The 19,547-nt window shown below is 28.6% G+C and overlaps 1 protein-coding gene across 3 annotated transcripts; it reads left to right on the top strand.

The window, feature by feature from the left end:
• The first annotated feature begins 3,464 nt into the window (after positions 1 to 3,464).
• Positions 3,465 to 17,918, top strand: LOC122517436 (aquaporin AQPcic-like). Of its 3 annotated transcripts, none has more exons than XM_043635820.1 (5): positions 3,465 to 3,849; positions 13,759 to 13,946; positions 14,351 to 14,494; positions 14,709 to 15,170; positions 17,549 to 17,918. In XM_043635820.1, exons 1-5 carry the CDS (start codon positions 3,825 to 3,827, stop codon positions 17,552 to 17,554), a joined length of 825 nt encoding a protein of 274 aa, XP_043491755.1. In that variant the 5' UTR covers positions 3,465 to 3,824; the 3' UTR covers positions 17,555 to 17,918. The 3 variants fall into 3 exon arrangements, with proteins under 3 accessions (XP_043491755.1, XP_043491753.1, XP_043491756.1); XM_043635818.1 differs by having other exon boundaries at positions 3,468 to 3,849; positions 17,546 to 17,918; XM_043635821.1 differs by lacking the exon at positions 3,465 to 3,849 and adding an exon at positions 12,745 to 12,869 and having other exon boundaries at positions 17,546 to 17,918.
• Positions 17,919 to 19,547: the final 1,629 nt, after the last annotated feature.

The raw sequence follows: 19,547 nt of genomic DNA, 5'->3' as shown, positions 1-19,547 counted from the left end.
TCTTGTAAATCTCAATTATTTTTATACACGCGTATAATGCATATACAGATTGAGTGAAAAGAAAAAAAAAATAAGAGAAACAAAAAGACATTTATTTACTTATTATTCTTTTAATTATTGACTCACTCTGTATATATTTTTTTTTTATAAACGAATGTTTATAAAACGTTTGTCCTGTGGCTCGTGAACGGTACTGTATATGCACGAATTTATCATATTTCACAATTTATTTATAATATAAGAAGAAGAAGAAGAAGAAGAGAATCATTATATTATATTATATTATATCACAAAGTTTTATACAAAACGTTTAGAAAAGAAAAAAAAAACCTTGTTGTAAATTATCCTTATGCGTTATTACATTTAATATAAATTTCAATCCTTTCTATTATACGAAACCTCGAACCTATGTTAATTTGATCAGTGTAAAAATTAGACGATGATCAATGAGACATATAAATTGATCAACTGAATTTAAAGAAGAAAACTGACAATAAGGTATAAACCGCGAGATACGTGCGACACTTACAAACTTTCATTTACTTTTCTAATATAAAAGAAAAAAGAAGGAGAAAAAAAAGACAGAACAGAAAAAAAAAACTGGTGTGTGTACTTATGTACGCACGTAAGAAGTTATACTTCTTTGCCGTACCAAAACGAACATAACCTCAATAACCACAAAAATAACTTCAAAAAAAAACTTCAAAGAAAAAAAATAACTTCAAAAAAAAAATAATTATTATTATATATATATAAGAAAGAATAAAAAAAGAAGTATAACTTCAAAAAAACTGGTGTGTGTACTTATGTACGCACGTAAGAAGTTATACTTCTTTGCCGTACCAAAACGAACATAACCTCAATAACCCCAAAAATAACTTCAAAAATTATGTTCAAAGAAAAGAAATAACTTAAATAAATATGTTCAAAGAAAAAAAATAACTTAAAAAAATATATAATTATTATTATATATATAAGAAAGAATAAAAAAAATTGGTGTGTGTACTTATGTATGCACGTAAGAAGTTATATTTCTTTGCCGTACCAAAACGAACATAACCTCAATAACCCCAAAAATAACTTCAAAAAGAAACTTCAAAGAAAAAAAATAATTATAATAACTGGTGTGTGTACTTATGTACGCACGTAAGAAGTTATACTTCTTTGCCGTACCAAAACGGACATAACCTCAATAACCTCAAAAATAACTTCAAAAAAAAACTTCAAAGAAAAAAATAATTATTATATATATATATATATATAAGAAAGAATAAAAAGAATAACTTCAAAAATATCAAAAATAGATATCAGTCCACACTAAATATAAGAGAGATATATCGAATTACTTGACGCGTCAACAGCCATGGCACGGTTACAGCATTAGTTCTCGTTTCGATCATTAAAGTAAAGCAGCGCTGAGTACGATTAGTATTTGGATGGGTGACCCGCTTGAGAAAGAAAGGGGGGAAGAAGGAAAAGAAGACAACTTCATGTCGTATACTTGAAATCGCTTTGCCGCGCGTCGTAAATACTGACAAACTTCATGGTGTCGTTTTTCCAGACGCTCGGAACAAAATCTCACTCCCCATTACATTTTCAACGCGCCAAAAGAAGTATAACTTCAAAAAAAACATTCGAGGAGAACATCACGTAATGCCATGAAAATCTCATTGGATAACTTTGAATAATCGCCGGAGTGGTTCCCAGAGAATTTTCGTTGAAAATGCTTTGTTCTTTCTCTTCCTCTCTCTCTTTCTCTCTCTCTCTCTCTCTCGTAAAGTTACGGCTTAAACGTCGAGCCATCGTGTATTAAAGCTCGTCGTTATCGTTACGTTTTACTCGGTATAGCTCGTTAAGCTCAACGCCTACGACGTAAACGTGTTACTCGGTGGGTGGGTGGGTGAGGGTCGATGAAGGGTAAGCAGCGTAAGGGAGGGAAGCTTTGGTGAGAAATGAAAGAGAGAGGGGTGAGGGGGGGGCAGTAGGTAGTAGGGTGATTGCTGGACGACGCGACCTACGACTAGGATGAGAATGGAAAGAGATAGATAGATAGATATAGATAGATAGATAGATGGATAGATAGTCAAGGATAGTAGTTTCCGACGTTGAAAATAAACCCCTCGACACGTCCTTTCGCGAGGAAAATTCGCAATAACGGAATTAGTCCTGCGCGAGTTCAGGAAATTAGCTTCGTTCTCGTCAACCCAACACTACCGGTTAAAGTTTTAATTGTGTTCTGTAACGTGCACGCGACATTCGCGATTTCCCTCCTCCTCCCCCTCCCCCTCCCCCTCCTCCCACTCTCCTAATCTCTCTGTCCCCCTTTCCCTTTCCCTCGTCCCTTATGTTTTAACTCTTTCCGGATAACGATCATCTTAATGCGTCGAGTTATCAGGGTCACCAATGGTGTCGTATCATAGAAATTAGGTCGAGTTTTGATCAAAAGTTCTTTTTTTATGGTTAAAAAAGAAAGAAAGAAAAAAAAGAGAATTCAAAACGAAGGAACGAATGATCGTAGGTTTTGTTTTTTTTTGTTTGAATTTTGTGTCATACGTATGTCTTGTTTTAATATATGAGCCGTTATTTTAAAAGTAACCTAACTCCATTTAACCTTAAATTGAGATAAGGTTTGCGTTTCAATGCAATTCAAAATATACGTAAAGAATAACAATGAGTTATGTTGCTTAAGTGTATCTAAAGGTGTTCAATTTACAGTTCCTATTAAAATAATGGCAATTATTAAGTGATCAATATGCGTTTTCTTACCAAGAATAAACGGCTCATATATTATTACTATTTTGATATTCGTTATTAATTTCTACACCTTGGCAAACGTTTAATCCAAAAATAATCTCGTCCCGCGTTCCGCTAAATATCACACTTTTCGTTATAAAACCTACAAGTAAAACTATTTTTCTTAATATTTTCCACGTATCACGTAACTTCGTTATTTCGACTTTGTATTTATGATACGAGATTACGAATAATACGCAAAACATTCGATTAGAAAATGAAGAAGAAAAATGAGATCCGAATCCGATTATTTGGAAAAACGTCGAACGAAATAAAAATAATCATCGTTGTTACTTTAACAACGAAAATGATAATACAAATTTTACGAGGAAAATCCGAGTGAAAAAAATTACGAGGAATCGACGAAAGAGACGGACACGTGAGGAATAAAAGAAAGGAAAGGAAAAGAAAAGAAAAAAAAAACATTATTATAATTATATCGAAAAAGCTGACTCATAAACGTTGTCATCACGTTTATTATATTATACTAATAGAACAAATATTTTTACAGGATAGTGGAAATTCGAATTAAAGTTTTTTTATCGTATCTGTTATCAACATCGTGTTGAGAGTCTTTTTCTCTTCCCCCCCCCTCCCAACCTCACTCACTGTCACTCTCTTTCTGTCTGGTTAATATTAACTCGAGGATAGAGAGAGAGGAGACACCACGTGGTTTGGACACGATAAAATTCTCTACAATCGTACTCGTTCATAAAGAAACGGACTGACGAACTGTTCAGTTATCCACAAACATTTTCTCTTCTCCCTTCTTCTTTTCCCTTTCTCTTGATTTATATATATATATATCTATTCTTCTCTCTCTCTCTCTCTCTCTCATTTCCTTTCCCTCACTCTCTCAATTTCTTCAATCATTTCTCGCATACACAGTGATTCTCTCTCTCTCTCTCTCTTTCTTTCTTTCTCTTCCTATCCTTTTCCAAGTGCATCTATTTAAATAACACGAATAATTCGTACATTTATTTTTACAATTTGTTCAACGTAATCGATAGTATCGAGGATTTTTTATACTCATGGCGTCGAATAATTTACGAACAGGTGAGTACATTTTTGTTCGAAATATTTGTATTTATATTTAAGAAAATATTGTTTATTAGGGTATGAGAAACTCTGACGAATTTGTTGTTAACTATCATTGTACGTGTATATACTGTGTGTATATGTTCATCTCGCGTTTAAGATTTGAAAGGAAACGCATGTTTTCAAGGATATTTCTTCGTTTAAACGATTCTCTTTCTCTTTCTATTGTATTGTGTACGATAAACCTGTTTCTACTATAGTTAATATTTACGAAGAAATCTATGGAAACGTTCGAATCGGTTACTTAATCGTGTATTTTTTTCTTTTTTTTTATACCAGTTGATTATCGTGAGAATATTTATAAGCCTTTGTGTACGGTATCGCATCGCATCGCATCGCATCGCATTAATTTGTTGTATTTTGAAAATTATTTTATTTACTTTGATTCTTTCTACGATTGTTTTTGTTCTTCTTTTTTTTTTTTTTTAAAGAGATCGCGGAAGTATGCTTAAATACGAACACCTAATCAATGAAAGAAATATCGAAGGTAAAGAGTACAAGTGCCCGTTTGAAATTGTTCACTTTTGTAAATTATTAAAATGTTTAAATTCATATGTTGTCGCACACTAATCGTTCGTTTATGTAAACAGTAACAGTGTTGTGTTCGTAGTTTACTTATTAATTGTATTTATATATAAAATGATATTTTAATTCATTATCTTAAATATAATTTTAAAATCATTCAAACTTATCGTACATAAATTATGACGTACAATATCTACACGCATTTACAATTAAATAAATATACGTAATTTTTAATTTATAGCCAGGTAAAGAGTACAAGTGCCCGTTTGAAATTGTTCACTTTTGTAAATTGTTCACTTTTGTAAATTGTTAAAATGTTTAAATTCATATGTTGTCGCACACTAATCGTTCGTTTATGTAAACAGTAACAGTGTTGTGTTCGTAGTTTACTTATTAATTGTATTTATATATAAAATGATATTTTAATTCATTATCTTAAATATAATTTTAAAATCATTCAAACTTATCGTACATAAATTATGACGTACAATATCTACACGCATTTACAATTAAATAAATATACGTAATTTTTAATTTATAGCCAGGTAAAGAGTACAAGTGCCCGTTTGAAATTGTTCACTTTTGTAAATTGTTCACTTTTGTAAATTGTTAAAATGTTTAAATTCATATGTTGTCGCACACTAATCGTTCGTTTATGTAAACAGTAACAGTGTTGTGTTCGTAGTTTACTTATTAATTGTATTTATATAAAATGATATTTTAATTCATTATCTTAAATATAATTTTAAAATCATTAAAATTTATCGTACGTAAATTATGACGTACAATATCTACAAGCATTTACAATTAAATAAATATACGTAATTTTTAATTTATAGCCAGGTAAAGAGTACAAGTGCCCGTTTGAAATTGTTCACTTTTATAAATTGTTCACTTTTGTAAATTGTTAAAATGTTTAAATTCATATGTTGACGCACACTAATCGTTCGTTTATGTAAACAGTAACAGTGTTGTGTTCGTAATTTACTTATTAATTGTATTTATATAAAATGATATTTTAATTCATTATCTTAAATATAATTTTAAAATCATTCAAACTTATCGTACATAAATTATGACGTACAATATCTACACGCATTTACAATTAAATAAATATACGTAATTTTTAATTTATAGCCAAAAGTTAGGTCAAAGTCTTACAATTTTCCTTTTATTCGAGTTAATCACAACCAAGACGCGTAAAGGATTTATAATTTGTAAATAGTTGGAAGATTCAGTGATGTATTACTGTCATGGTTAAATACGTTAGATTAAATCTACCTGTTCGTAATTAATACACGTTCAGTGAGAAGATAAACTTTTGTCAGTTTTATTATTCGAGCACAGTTTCGTTCTAACGTCACTCGGCAACGTTATTAAACATAATTTTCACATTTAATTATGCATTTATATGTATATTCTAAACGCTATCAATCAATTTTTTATCGAAGTATTATTCTCTTTAAAATATAAAAAAAAGTATTCGTGGTCTTTTTTTTATTTTATTCATAATAACCAATCGATCATTGCGATTAATAACAGTAATGTGAATAATATTGTCTCAAGTAAATATATGTTTGTGTTTGATATACTATTTATATTATATAAAACTTTGAACGAGAGCAAAAATATCATGTTTTTATTTTTAAATCATCGCAGTAAAATATTAATGAAAGCTGCTGGTTGATACTAAAAACATAAATGGATGTTATTATACCGATTCCTTTATTTCTTCTTTTACGCAATTACGAGATAACAACGGTAAACCTACTTCCGTATTTATATATTTCTTTTTCTTTTCTTTTTTTCTTTATAAATGCAAGTTTTAGTGCAATAAGCCACCTGATCGATTTACTAATACCATTTTATGCTTTTAAATAATTACTTAATGTCAAATCTGGTTAAATCTCTCTGAATTATTTTTAATCGTATTTGATTTTATTTTCGCATACCAATATCAAATCTCACGGTCGAACGTTTTTATCGAACACATACGCGCATTTAACACTTTTCCTGTTGCCAACGATTGCACTTGGCTTCGAATCAAATGAAAAAAAAAAAAAGAAAGAAAGAAAACCTTGTAACAATTCTTATAGAACAATTATTATTATCTCTTTATTTTTTTTCTAAATAATCCTTCGATCATTATTATTAATTATTTGTACATTATTTTTCTTTTAACGCGAAATCATTATTCAATTTTTACACGATAAAACAAATAAGTAACGTTAACATGTTACAACGATTCGAACGATCTAATGATATTTCCTTATTTAAGTATGCGTAAATAATGACGTGATAATCTTATTATGCAAACACTTTGAACTCTTAAACCTTGAACTATTAACTTTCAACGAGTATTATCCAGCGTTAATCGCATAAAGACAAATTTTTGTAGGATTTTTATCGATAGCCTAATTCGTACAAAACAAAATCATATGTATTAACATAAGTGCATATGTGTATGTATGTTTATTGAAATAAACCATGCTCACTCTCTATTGGAATTTTCCATTAATGGTAAAAAAGAGAATTATCAATATACGTATGATAATTCTTGCACTTTAGATCTCATTAATCTGAACACATAGAAAGTTTATCAACTAACTGACGAAACTAACAAAATGTTACAACAATTTTATAATAAGTTTTACATCAAAAAACCATTCTCGTAAAAACATTTTTATCTCCTAGAGCGTAAATGTAGATCACTTATCATCAAATATTATTCTTTCGTTGTTTGGTTCGCATCGAAATGGAAAAAACACAAAATGTCGATTAGTTGATAATCGATCATTATCAGAATTAGAAAAATAGTATCTAGCGTAAAAAAATATCTTTCATTTATATTATACAATTTTACATATACTTTTAGATAAGGTATATTATCGTCAAGGTAGTATTATTTTTTTTGACAAACTTATATTTCATAATTTAAGTTCATAGATATAATTTTGTCCATCTGTTACAAATTAGTTAGACACGCTGATAAAATTAGATAAAGAATAGTCGTAATTCATTAATCGAATCAAGACTTGTTATTTCGATCTATCTTAATAATGTTTGCAAATATATACACGAGTAGAACTCATTCGTATTTAAACTAAACGTTGATACGATAATGTAACTACTAGTTGAAAGTCATAAGATCGACCTTAATAAGTTAAAAGGTGTTGTAATCGTGACTCGAATCGTTTATGAACTAGATGAGAAGAAAATATATGAAAGAAGAGTGTGCAGTTGGAATAACAATATCAAATCATATATACATATATATAATTTATGAATATTAGAATAATAAAATTATATATTAGAAAATATATGAAAGAAGAGTGTGCAGTTGGAATAACAATATCAAATCATATATTAGAAAATATATGAAAGAAGAGTGTGCAGTTGGAATAACAATATCAAATCATTTATATATATGATTTATAATATTAGAATAATAAAATTATATTAGAAAATATATGAAAGAAGAGTGTGCAGTTGGAATAACAATATCAAATCATATATATATGATTTATAAGTATTAGAATAATAAAATTATATATTAGAAAATATATGAAAGAAGAGTGTGCAGTTGGAATAACAATATCAAATCATATATTAGAAAATATATGAAAGAAGAGTGTGCAGTTGGGATAACAATATCAAATCATATATATATATGATTTATAAATATTAGAATAATAAAATTATATATTAGAAAATATATGAAAGAAGAGTGTGCAGTTGGAATAACAATATCAAATCATTTATATATGATTTAAAAATATTAGAATAATAAAATTATATATTAGAAAATATATGAAAGAAGAGTGTGCAGTTGGAATAACAATATCAAATCATATATATATATGATTTATAAATATTAGAATAATAAAATTATATATTAGAAAATATATGAAAGAAGAGTGTGCAGTTGGAATAACAATATCAAATCATATATATATATATGATTTATAAATATTAGAATAATAAAATTATATATTGGAAAATATATGAAAGAAGAGTGTGCAGTTGGAATAACAATATCAAATCATATATTAGAAAATATATGAAAGAAGAGTGTGCAGTTGGAATAACAATATCAAATCTTATATTTATATATGATTTATAAATATTAGAATAATAAAATTATATATTAGAAAATATATGAAAGAAGAGTGTGCAGTTGGAATAACAATATCAAATCATTTATATTGATTTATAAATATTAGAATAATAAAATTATATATTAGAAAATATATGAAAGAAAAGTGTGCAGTTGGAATAACATATCAAATCATATATTAGAAAATATATGAAAGAAGAGTGTGCAGTTGGAATAACAATATCAAATCATATATATATGATTTTAAATATTAGAATAATAAAATTATATATTAGAAAATCTATGAAAGAAAAGTGTGCAGTTGGAATAACAATATCAAATCATATATTAGAAAATATATGAAAGAAGAGTGTGCAGTTGGAATAACAATATCAAATCATATATATATATATCATAATTATTAACAAATGAAAGAAAATAAGAATGATGTATGACACGATAAAGAAAATAAATAAGATAAGAGTGAAACGAGATGATATATTTTTAGTATTTAAGATCACGAGAGTTCTTACTTGATAGGGGGTTAAATGTCATATCTCGTTGGTTTATTTAGATGATTCTTAGCCTATGCACACTAATACAATTTAGATATACGTAGGACATACATACGTAGCAACTTGGACACAGGTAACAAGAGAACGAGGCCGTTTATCCGTCTAACGGGCAGATTACATGCGACTAATTGCCGCATAATCTCTCTGATGGCGTTCTCGTGAAATTAACCGATTCTATGCGGATCGAAGATTAAAGGGACTTTGTTAGAGAACGTCATGGATGATCGTCTAAGTCATTAAAAAAATAATTCTACTTCTGGCTAGACAAAATAATATCTTATTTTTCTTTATTTGTTATGATTCGTCGAATTTCCTATTCCTCGATCTTTGTTTTTCTTTCTTTTAATAAGACAATGAGTCAACAATTCTTCGTATTTAATTAACAAGAATTGTAAGAACATATAATTTTGATGGTATATATTAAACCTACCGATATTTCACGTATACTTGTTTTTCGTGAGCAGTCAAATGACCGTTTAAGAAAAATATACATATCTGAGAGATTATAGTCAATTGATTATAGTCAAGATATGGTTGAGATTATAGTCAATGAGATTATAGTCAATTAGAACGAAGAAGATTTTTTTTTATTAGAAATATAAGATATATATAATATTCAAATAATATATATATATGAATGAATAATAATAATAATTATATTATAATAATATATATATAATATACAATAAATATCTATTAATGTATTAACAATAATAATTAATATACATAATAGATATTTAATGTATTAATAATAATAATAATTAATATATTAATAATATATATTATATATAATATACAAATAATATATATATTTATGTATTAATAATAATAATAAATAATATATTATTATATCTATATATATAATATACAAAATATATATATTATGTATTAATAATAATAATAATAATTAATTATTAATAATCTATTATATATAATATACAAATAATATCTATTAATGTATTTAATTAATAATAATTAATATATTAATAATATATATATAATATACAAATAATATATATATATAATAATGTATTAATAATAATAATAATTAATATATTAATAATATATATATATAATATACAAATAATATATATATTAATATATTAATAATATATATGTCCCATATAACTCTAGTCACGAATTTTCAAGTACTTGCTATAATCTGACAAAAAAAATACTTTAAACAAAAGTTCATCTGTTTTTGATTGACTATACATTGCAATAAAAAAAAATGTTCGAAACAATTTTTTTCTTAATGTTGCTTGAGACTACCTTTATTTTTTTAAATGGCACTTAGTATTTTTGATTTTACATTATTATAGCCCATATTAATATTCAACAATATTGAAAAGGCTGAAAAAGGCTGAACGCAAAATGTGAGGAAGAAAAAAAACTTGTTTCACATTTGCATTAATATACGTTATACGAAGAAACTTTTTTATTCAACGCAATACATTTAACTATACGTTCTAACAATTTTCTAACATGTAATATTTCGGTTAGATCGCTCAAATATCTCTCTCGCGCTATTCTTTTTCCTCCCATCTCCCTAAAATTTTTCTTCGTTGTATGCAAATACGTATAAAAAAAAAAAAAAAGAAAAAAGGAAAAAAGAAAAAACAAAAGGAAAAGGAAAATAAAAGAAAAATCGCAAAAATTGCTTTAAACAATATTTCAGAGTGCATGATTTACAGCGAGCAATTTGCATCCTAAAACGGCTTTGTAAAAAAAGGAAGGGAGAAAAGAGAGAGAGAGAGAGAGAGAGAGAGAGAGAAATAAAGGAGGAGAAAAAAAAAGAGACAAGAAAATAAACATTCAGCTCTCCGATTTGAATTTTAAAACAAGTTTGGTCGAGATGAAGTATACGACATATTTCAATACTTTGAAAGAATCCATTTCACTATCCTGAATTACAGTCATTTTAAATGTAGAGTAGAACGACAATCGATCGTTTTTACGTTATATAATATCGTCGAAGTTATTAAATAATAAATAAAATATATATAATCAATTTGTTTAACATCGAAATATCGATTTTGCAACAACACTGACGTAAAAAGATTGATCTTCGCGGAGGAAGGTCACTCGTTTCTCGATGAAATAAGAAAAAAATAAAAAAAAGAAAGGCAGAAGAAGGGGGGAAAGAAGAAATGACGCAAATTCGCGATCGTTAGCGAAGAAGATCGAAGAATTATTTTTCGAAGAAATTACACGCTTGCAGTGTTATTAGAATTTGACGAGACGAGAATATAACAGTCGTTTCGCTTAATTATTCAGTTATTATACTTATACATACCGAGACTAAATGGTAGTTAAGTTATTTTCGCAACACGGATATAATATAAAGAATCGATCTATCGAAAGATAGATGAGAGATACTCTCGACAGATAGTATTATGTAATAAAGTAAGATTATCGTTAAACATTGCACGAACTAACGAGCGTGAAACGTGTAATGAAAATGAAGGAAAAAAAGATATGATTTATTGGAAATAAAAAAACAAAAATAATTAACAATAAATAAAAGGAACAAGTATTTCTTGTAAATTTTAATTGATTTATGTACATATATAAGAATATATTTATTGGCAACTGACCTGAGGCTGCCAGGACTTTAAAAAACATTAACTATTGTATGGAACCAAAGAATTATCGCATTGAATAATTTAAATAATTGAAAGTAATTCAAATAGAGAAATATGAGAGAGAAAAAACTAAGAATTTCTAATTGCAATATCATATCATTAGTTAAACATGATCAATCGGGAAACGTAATTTATTAAGATTTCGACAAAGTTCAAACATTATTTCGTTAAATAAAATAAATTGATAATAAAAAATAACGAAAATAAAAATATTTTCGTTAAAAATTGTCACTGAATTGATTAGAGAGGAAAAAAGAAAGTAAAATAAAATGGTAATTATATGTACGGTTCGACCTAAACATAATTGTTTCAGTAAATTCATCGTGTTTTAAACAGCTTTGACAATTGAAAAGAGTAGAAATAAACACGGTACTGTACTTTAACGTTTCCTTACCTTTAATTTTCTTTCTCGGACCTTTTCACCCTGTCCCTCTCTATTTTTTCCCACTTTACTTTCCCCTTTTCTTGCTTCAAAGCAAAGTGTAAAAGTTCTCTCTTGGAAAATACAGTCGAGTGGTTCCTTTCTCGATCCTTCGACTACAAGTAGAGGTAATTACCTGCCATAATTATCCTTGTTGCTCGAGTTAGATAGTTCGACATCCCGAGTGTCGTTCACCCTTTATTTATCTCTCTCTCTCTCTCTCTTTCTTTTCCTATATTTCCTTCTTTATTTCTTTCTATTTTTCTTCGTATTTTACCTCGTATTACGAACTTTCATCTTTTTTCTATTTTCTACAGAGTGATCGTAAATTTTCGACCATTTTACAAAAATATCTGTCTAAATCTAACGAGAAATTCTAATTAAAGTTTAATATCGAGATTGAAAATACCTTTTGTGTTTTCTCATTTTCCTTGACTATTGGAAACTCTAAGCGTTGTATTATTCCATACTTTGTAAGCATGTATACAAGCATCTAAATACACATACTCGTGCGTTCACATTGAATTATAAGATATATAAGGATGGTATGGATAGAGATGGAAACATAGTTGCGTATGTTAGGTGCTACTGCAATTGCAAACAAAGTTATTTCATCAGTAGTAGTCAGTGCGCGTACAACAAGCCGAGATAGCGAGTCTTTAAATAAATCCTAGATGTCTTTGAGTCAGAGTTAGATCCAAATCCTTATCCTTACGGTTTGATCTTATCGTTTTATATATGCTAAGAAAAATAATGTTATATTTCGAATACCTCTGTTTTATGTGTTTCATTTTCTTGCTTTGCTTGTTTTTTTTTTTTATTTTATTTTTGTTTTATTTTTTTATATTAAAACTTTTACATAACGAGAGAGTTTACTTGTCGAATCTCAAAGGTAATAACTTTGTCATCCATCCATGTGTTAAGTTTTCAACGTGGAAACACCGTACGCGTACTACGGATTATGTTAATCCATCTTAACGAACCTACATTTGTTTCAGCTTCAATACTAAATCATACGATGGAATTAATTTGGAATATATTATGAATATATTGTTCTACGCTTGTTCGTCGCGTTATCCGTGGATTTATATATTTGTTTTTTTTTCAAAGAAAATTTAACGTTAATCTACGAATGAGAATGTAAAAATGTAAATACGTTTTACTTTAGTCGTAACAGTAACGTCTTTCGTTTTCGATTGTATTTAACAAATATGTCAATTAATCAAAAGTTTGAGACATTAACGAGTTAACAATAAGTTTATCGTTATCATAGAAATATGGTTTCCCATTAGTTGTGAAATATCAATATTTAAAATTCATTAATGTGATCAAAGTTTGTCCGCACACAAGATAATACACGAATATTCAATTCATATATTCTCATTTCAGCATTAGTATTAATTATTTACTTACAAAAGATAAAACACTTGTATCGGCAAATAATACGCTCGTTATAATATTTGCATAATTATTATTATTATTATTATTATATTTACATTAAAACTACGTTCAATAAAAAATATGTTTTATTGATAAGCGTAATTTTATCGAATAAGAAAATTAATATTGCATAAATTTTATGAATAACTTGCATCGTTTTAACAGGCTTCAAAAAGTTGGTGCAAGAGGAAGGTGCTATGAAAAAAACCATAATCACTGGCCTGGCCGAAATGCTGGGTACATCGATATTGGTGTTTCTTGGATGCATGGGATGCGTTGGCAGCCTTGGAATCATCCCTTCTCATTTACAAATCACTTTAAATTTTGGTTTGAGCGTTATGATCGTCATTCAGGTGCGTTACATATACGTGTTACATATGCAGAACTTATATATCATATTGGAATTATTTAAAATGATACTCAATCGATAAGTAATTAACTAATTAATAACTATCATAATTAATGTACATGTATATCGTATGGGAATGATTACCATTCATATTCATGATAATATTAAATTACAGTAAAGTATCTTTCTAACAAATTTCACATTAACAAAATTTGTAATGAACGGTACGATATTCTTTTACTTCGCGTTTGTTGTGAGTTTAATTAGTAGAAAAAAAAAGAAAAGAAAAAAAGTAAAAAGAAAAGCAAATTTGTTTCTTTCTCGTATAATTCTGTCACGTTGTTTTACCTCTGTATACACAAAGGTTAATTCTTTTTCTCTCTCTCATTCTCGTCTTTCTTTTTACAGTGTTTCGGACACATTAGTGACGCTCATGTTAATCCAGCCATTACAGTAGGTTCCGTAGTACTCGGTAAGAAAACTATCCCGGAGGCTTTGGTTTATTTCTTGGCTCAAGTGTTAGGCAGCATCCTGGGTTATGGTATGTTAAAGGTTGGTATTGAAAAGTTAACAATGAAAATTATATACAAAGAAAAATGAATATGCCTTTAAAACGTTAACTTTGGACAACTCGTTAAAACGAAATTATTATTTGATTGTTAGATAAACGCTTAATGAAATTTCATTGTTGTTGCTTTCTCTTGTTTGTTTTTCTCTCTCTTTCAAAAATGATCGTTTTAATATTATGCATGATTCAAATATACAGGTAGTTACACCTAAGGAATACCTCAAAGTTGGAGATGATACGGATAATGTTTGCGTCACTTTTATTAATCCAAACATATCAGCGATTCAAGGACTTCTACTCGAAGGTATATCCACGTTCATTTTGATGTTGGTCGCCTGTGCTGTTTGGGATATCAGAAACAAAATGAATACGGATTCTGTGGCGATAAAATTCGGTTTGACGGTCGCAACCTTAGCTACGGCTGTTGGCCCTTACACTGGTTGCAGTATGAATCCAGTAAGGTCGTTGGGTCCAGCTATTTGGAATAATCAATGGAATCATCATTGGATTTATTGGTTTGGTCCTATCGGTGGTGCCCTATTCAGTTCAGTATCTTACCGCACAATTTTCGGTGTTCAAGAATCACGCGAAGAGGAAAATACACCGGAATCTGTAGCACTGAATAGTACTGATATGCCTATGAAAGTAGAAATAAGAGAGGTGAGTTGGAATAATGAATTATTAATTAATCGACAAAATAGAATTATCGTCAATTGATTCATTTCATTTATTTGCCAAATCGCAAACTCAAAAATAGACATAATTGGATAAATAGATAATTTTATAAAAGATGATCGGCAACTGGAAATAATCATTTCTATTAACGAACAAGATAATCGACCGATTATTAATCTACTTAAACTAATTATTTAATTAAATTCTTTTGAGATATTATTTTGATCTAGATAAACCGATATATATAAATACTTATATTTCTGGTAAAATATTTAAAAACAATTAGTGGAAATTTATCGGTAAAGATATAATTGGAATTGCGATAATAACACTCTAACTCGATACAATTTCGTCAAATACAATTAAATTAAAGTAAACATAAGAATTCTAAGATAAATAAATCGTTTTAAAAACTAATTCAAATGAAATATTAATATAATAACACGAAAGCAAAAGCCAACTTTTTAACGATAAAATATCTTGTCACGGTATCTTGATAATCAGGTTAATGAGAAATGTGATCTATATGATATTAGATTAGGCGTGTATCGAATATAAGATATTCATGAATGTGTTATATATTTACCATACATAGCACGTATGTATGAAACAGCTGTGCTATCGCTTTAACATAAGTCGAGAAAAATTTGATGCACGTACGACGATGGAATTCAAGTTTATCGTGTCTAGTAGATATCAAAAGTATTTTGGGGAAAAATCTGAAAATTGTCGTCGCGATATCTTGTCTGTTAGATAAAAAAAGAAATATCGATAAGATTATAGAAAAATAGAGAAGGAAATGAAAATAACAATATTAGAGAGAACGATTTGAGATTATAAAGAAAAATATAAAAAAACTGGTGTGTGTACACTTATGTACGCACGTAAGAAGTTATACTTCTTTGCCGTACCAAAACGAACATAACCTCAATAACCTCAAAAATAACTTCAAAAAAGAACTTCAAAGAAAAAAAATAACTTAAAAAAACTGGTGTGTGTACTTATGTACGCACGTAAGAAGTTATACTTCTTTTCCGTACCAAAACGAACATAACCTCAATAACCTCAAAAATAACTTCAAAAAGAACTTCAAAGAAAAAAAATAACTTAAAAAAAACTGGTGTGTGTACTTATGTACGCACGTAAGAAGTTATACTTCTTTGCGGTACCAAAACGAACATAACCTCAATAACCTCAAAAATAACTTTAAAAAATAACTTAACAAAAAAGAAAAATTTATTATTATTATTATTATTATTATTATTATTATTATTATTATTATTATTATTATTATTTAAAAAAAAAAGGAAAGAAACATATTTTCAATCGATAGATATATATATATATTAGAAAGAATAATAAAATATCATAATATATGCCATGGTACGGTGATAGTATTAGTTCCCGCTTCGATCATTTAAGTAAAGCGGCGCTGAGTACGATTAGTACTTGGATGGGTGACCCGCTTGAGAAAAAAAGGGGAAGAAGAGAAGACAACTTCATGCCGTATACTTGAAATCGCTTTGCCGCGCGTCGTAAATACCGACAAACTTCATGGTGTCGTTTTTCCAGACGCTCGGAACAAAATCTCACTCCCCATTACATTTTCCCCAACGCGCCGAAAGAAGTATAACTTCAAAAATAAAAAGAAGAAAAAAAATAGGACTCGATGGTAGCACATTGCCAAGAAAATCAAAAAGATGTCTACCCTCGTCTTATCGATATTTCTTATCAATTACGTCTACCTACTAACGTATTAACTATCTTCAATCTTTACGAAACCTTAAACGAGCATTTAAAATACCTGAGAAACTTTGCTTTTATCGTTTAAAGTATAAATCGTATGCACGGTACATATGCATCAAGGTTTCTTCTATAGAACAGATTATCTTGTGAGGGCCGATTGTAAAGGCCGATGATAAATCGTGACGCGCTCTGGGTTACCTAGAAGTAAGTTCAGTGAAACTGGTTTTATGGGACGTTACAGGAGAACTGGATTTAACACGTTTGTAAAGCTTACCACCACCTTTCGCTCGTTGATGCATTTCCTGAAGGATATAAAGAGTAATATAAAAGCGTAATATCAAACATTATTATCTTTTTTCATTGTTGATCTCTCAAATTTAACGTCAGTTGACTGTCATTTGTCATCCCAATGCTATTACTTTCTTTATTTTATATTGGCTATTTTACATTGAATTCTTTTCGAAAAACTAACAACTTGGAAGTCGACCTGCTTCTATGTATTTTTGAAAGTTGAAAGCTAGGGAAATTACATTTACATTTTAATTTGTATCTATATATATTATACTTATAACAATTCGACCATTGTAAACTCGTATTTTTCTTCTTTGTTACAGCAGCATTGACTTTAAGTATCAGAATGAATTCCTATGTGGCCAAATCGCATTATTCGCTATTTCGAACGACGATTTTTTCGAAAATCTCAAAAATGAAACATTCAGAAGACAAAGAAATCAAGTTAGAAGTTAGAAATGCGATGGGACGGCATTTTTAATAATCATTGGGTCTAAATGAAAGTATCACAAATAAAAAAATCAGTATCAGTAATAGAAATGATGTGAGAAGCCTACAAATATCAGCTTACGTTCTGATAATTCTGGAAAACAATTAATCCCGTTGGCACTAATCAAAAAATGCATAATACTCGCGAGTCAATACGATTTGCGTTGACTGACAACAAAGCATTTTTCATAAAGATGAGTTTATGAAGTTTTTATCAATTTATTCCACGCTCTGCAACTTATCTCATTTAGATTTAGAATCATCATTCTTTTTTTTTTTTTTTTAAATCCTAATGAATAAGTTCATTGAAGAAATAAGATTCACTTATTTTAAGAATAATAGATACTAAAAAGTGAAAGACTTTCCTGAGTTAATAGGAAATTGTACGTAATTTTTGGTATCGTCAATTAGGTTCGATTTTTCATTCGAAAATTGATTCTTTCGAATGATGCTAGAAAATCGTCCGCAAATGTTCACGATTTTTTTTCAGTCAATATTTCTATTTTTATTTGACTTGTAATTTTCATCAAAGTGAATTTGCATACAAATAACACATTGCTGGTTAACTACCATAAGTAATGAAAATATTGATACGCCAAATAGTGGAAGATATACGTTCGTATAATACATTTGTTTAATATGTATTTCGTTAGTATTGTTCCTATACTATCTATATACTTATTATATATCCATAAACTTAACTTTCGTTAACTCATGAATTATATACTCGTTTTCCTTTGTTCCCCCGTAATTATATTCATAATTAATACTGAAATCTACAAGAATTGTACAAATTTTTTTCAATAAATTGAAATTCAGAAAAATTCAATAATTTGTTTATTCATTATTACGGGATTATCAAATATTTGATTGCTCCTGTAACAATGTGGTTTTTGAAAGTAATGTAATTATGGTTGCAATACTCCAAGGGGCTACTACTGTTTTACCGAAACTCTTCTTATAACTACAGTTACAAGAAATATCAAATTTCCTGTAATTTGATAAAGCGAAAATGAAAAATGTGAAATATTACCGGTGAAAAAATTTCCCACTGAAAAATGATTATTAAATTATAATACTTTACTCTAAAAATTCCAATTTCGCGTAATTCCCAGTACGATATTCGTTGAAAAGACCACAAGTGAATTTCGCGTACACGGTTATTTTAATACTCTTAGATTATAAATTCAACGACAAAAAATTGTTTTTACCGTATTATAAAATATTTCATGCTGCGATTCCTATCGTCGAAAATAATGTTATTCATTAGGGCTGAAAAAAAGAGTAAGAAATAAAATAGGAAAAAATTTTGGCGAATAAAAAAGAGGAAAGTGTTTCGTTTCTTTCCCTTTAATTTTTGCTCTATGAAGAATCTCGTGCGAATGTATTTGCACCTGATTCACGAAACGATTTTACGAACGTTATGTCGCAACTCGTACGAGTTCGATGGTGGATCGTTAATTCGCTCATTTTTATCGTTCATCGTGCGACCGACTAATCCTATCAACGTGGCAGAGAAAAAAAAGAGATAGAAAAAGAATAAAACTTTGAACATCAAACATAAAATCGCATATTTTCCGAGCTTCTCATTCTCAAAATCTACTTTTGTTTCTTTCTCTCTTTTCCTCTTCATCGAAATCACCCTCAAGCGGCTTGAAACGATAACTTTTATTAACACCGATGACATTATCATCTCTGATTTGTAGACAATTCTAAAAGACACATGAATTTGGCGTGTCATAAAATGTAAGTGGCCTCGATAACGATTTTATCGATTCTATCTATCCTACGGTTGATGGTACTTTCCTTGATAACTCGACGATATGTGTAGTAGTA

This window comes from Polistes fuscatus, unplaced genomic scaffold (assembly GCF_010416935.1).
Source record: "Polistes fuscatus isolate 324 unplaced genomic scaffold, CU_Pfus_HIC Scaffold20, whole genome shotgun sequence".
NCBI classification, from domain to species: Eukaryota; Metazoa; Arthropoda; class Insecta; order Hymenoptera; family Vespidae; genus Polistes; species Polistes fuscatus.
This window is presented reverse-complemented; position numbering and strand designations above follow the sequence as displayed.

Excerpts from the sequence above, each read along its gene's own strand:
- LOC122517436 (XM_043635818.1), top strand. The coding sequence starts at position 3,825 with ATGGCGTCGAATAATTTACGAACAG. Across the intron at positions 3,850-13,758 it reads GTCGAATAATTTACGAACAG|GCTTCAAAAAGTTGGTGCAA; the intron begins GTGAGTACATTT and ends TCGTTTTAACAG. Across the intron at positions 14,495-14,708 it reads TGGGTTATGGTATGTTAAAG|GTAGTTACACCTAAGGAATA; the intron begins GTTGGTATTGAA and ends TCAAATATACAG.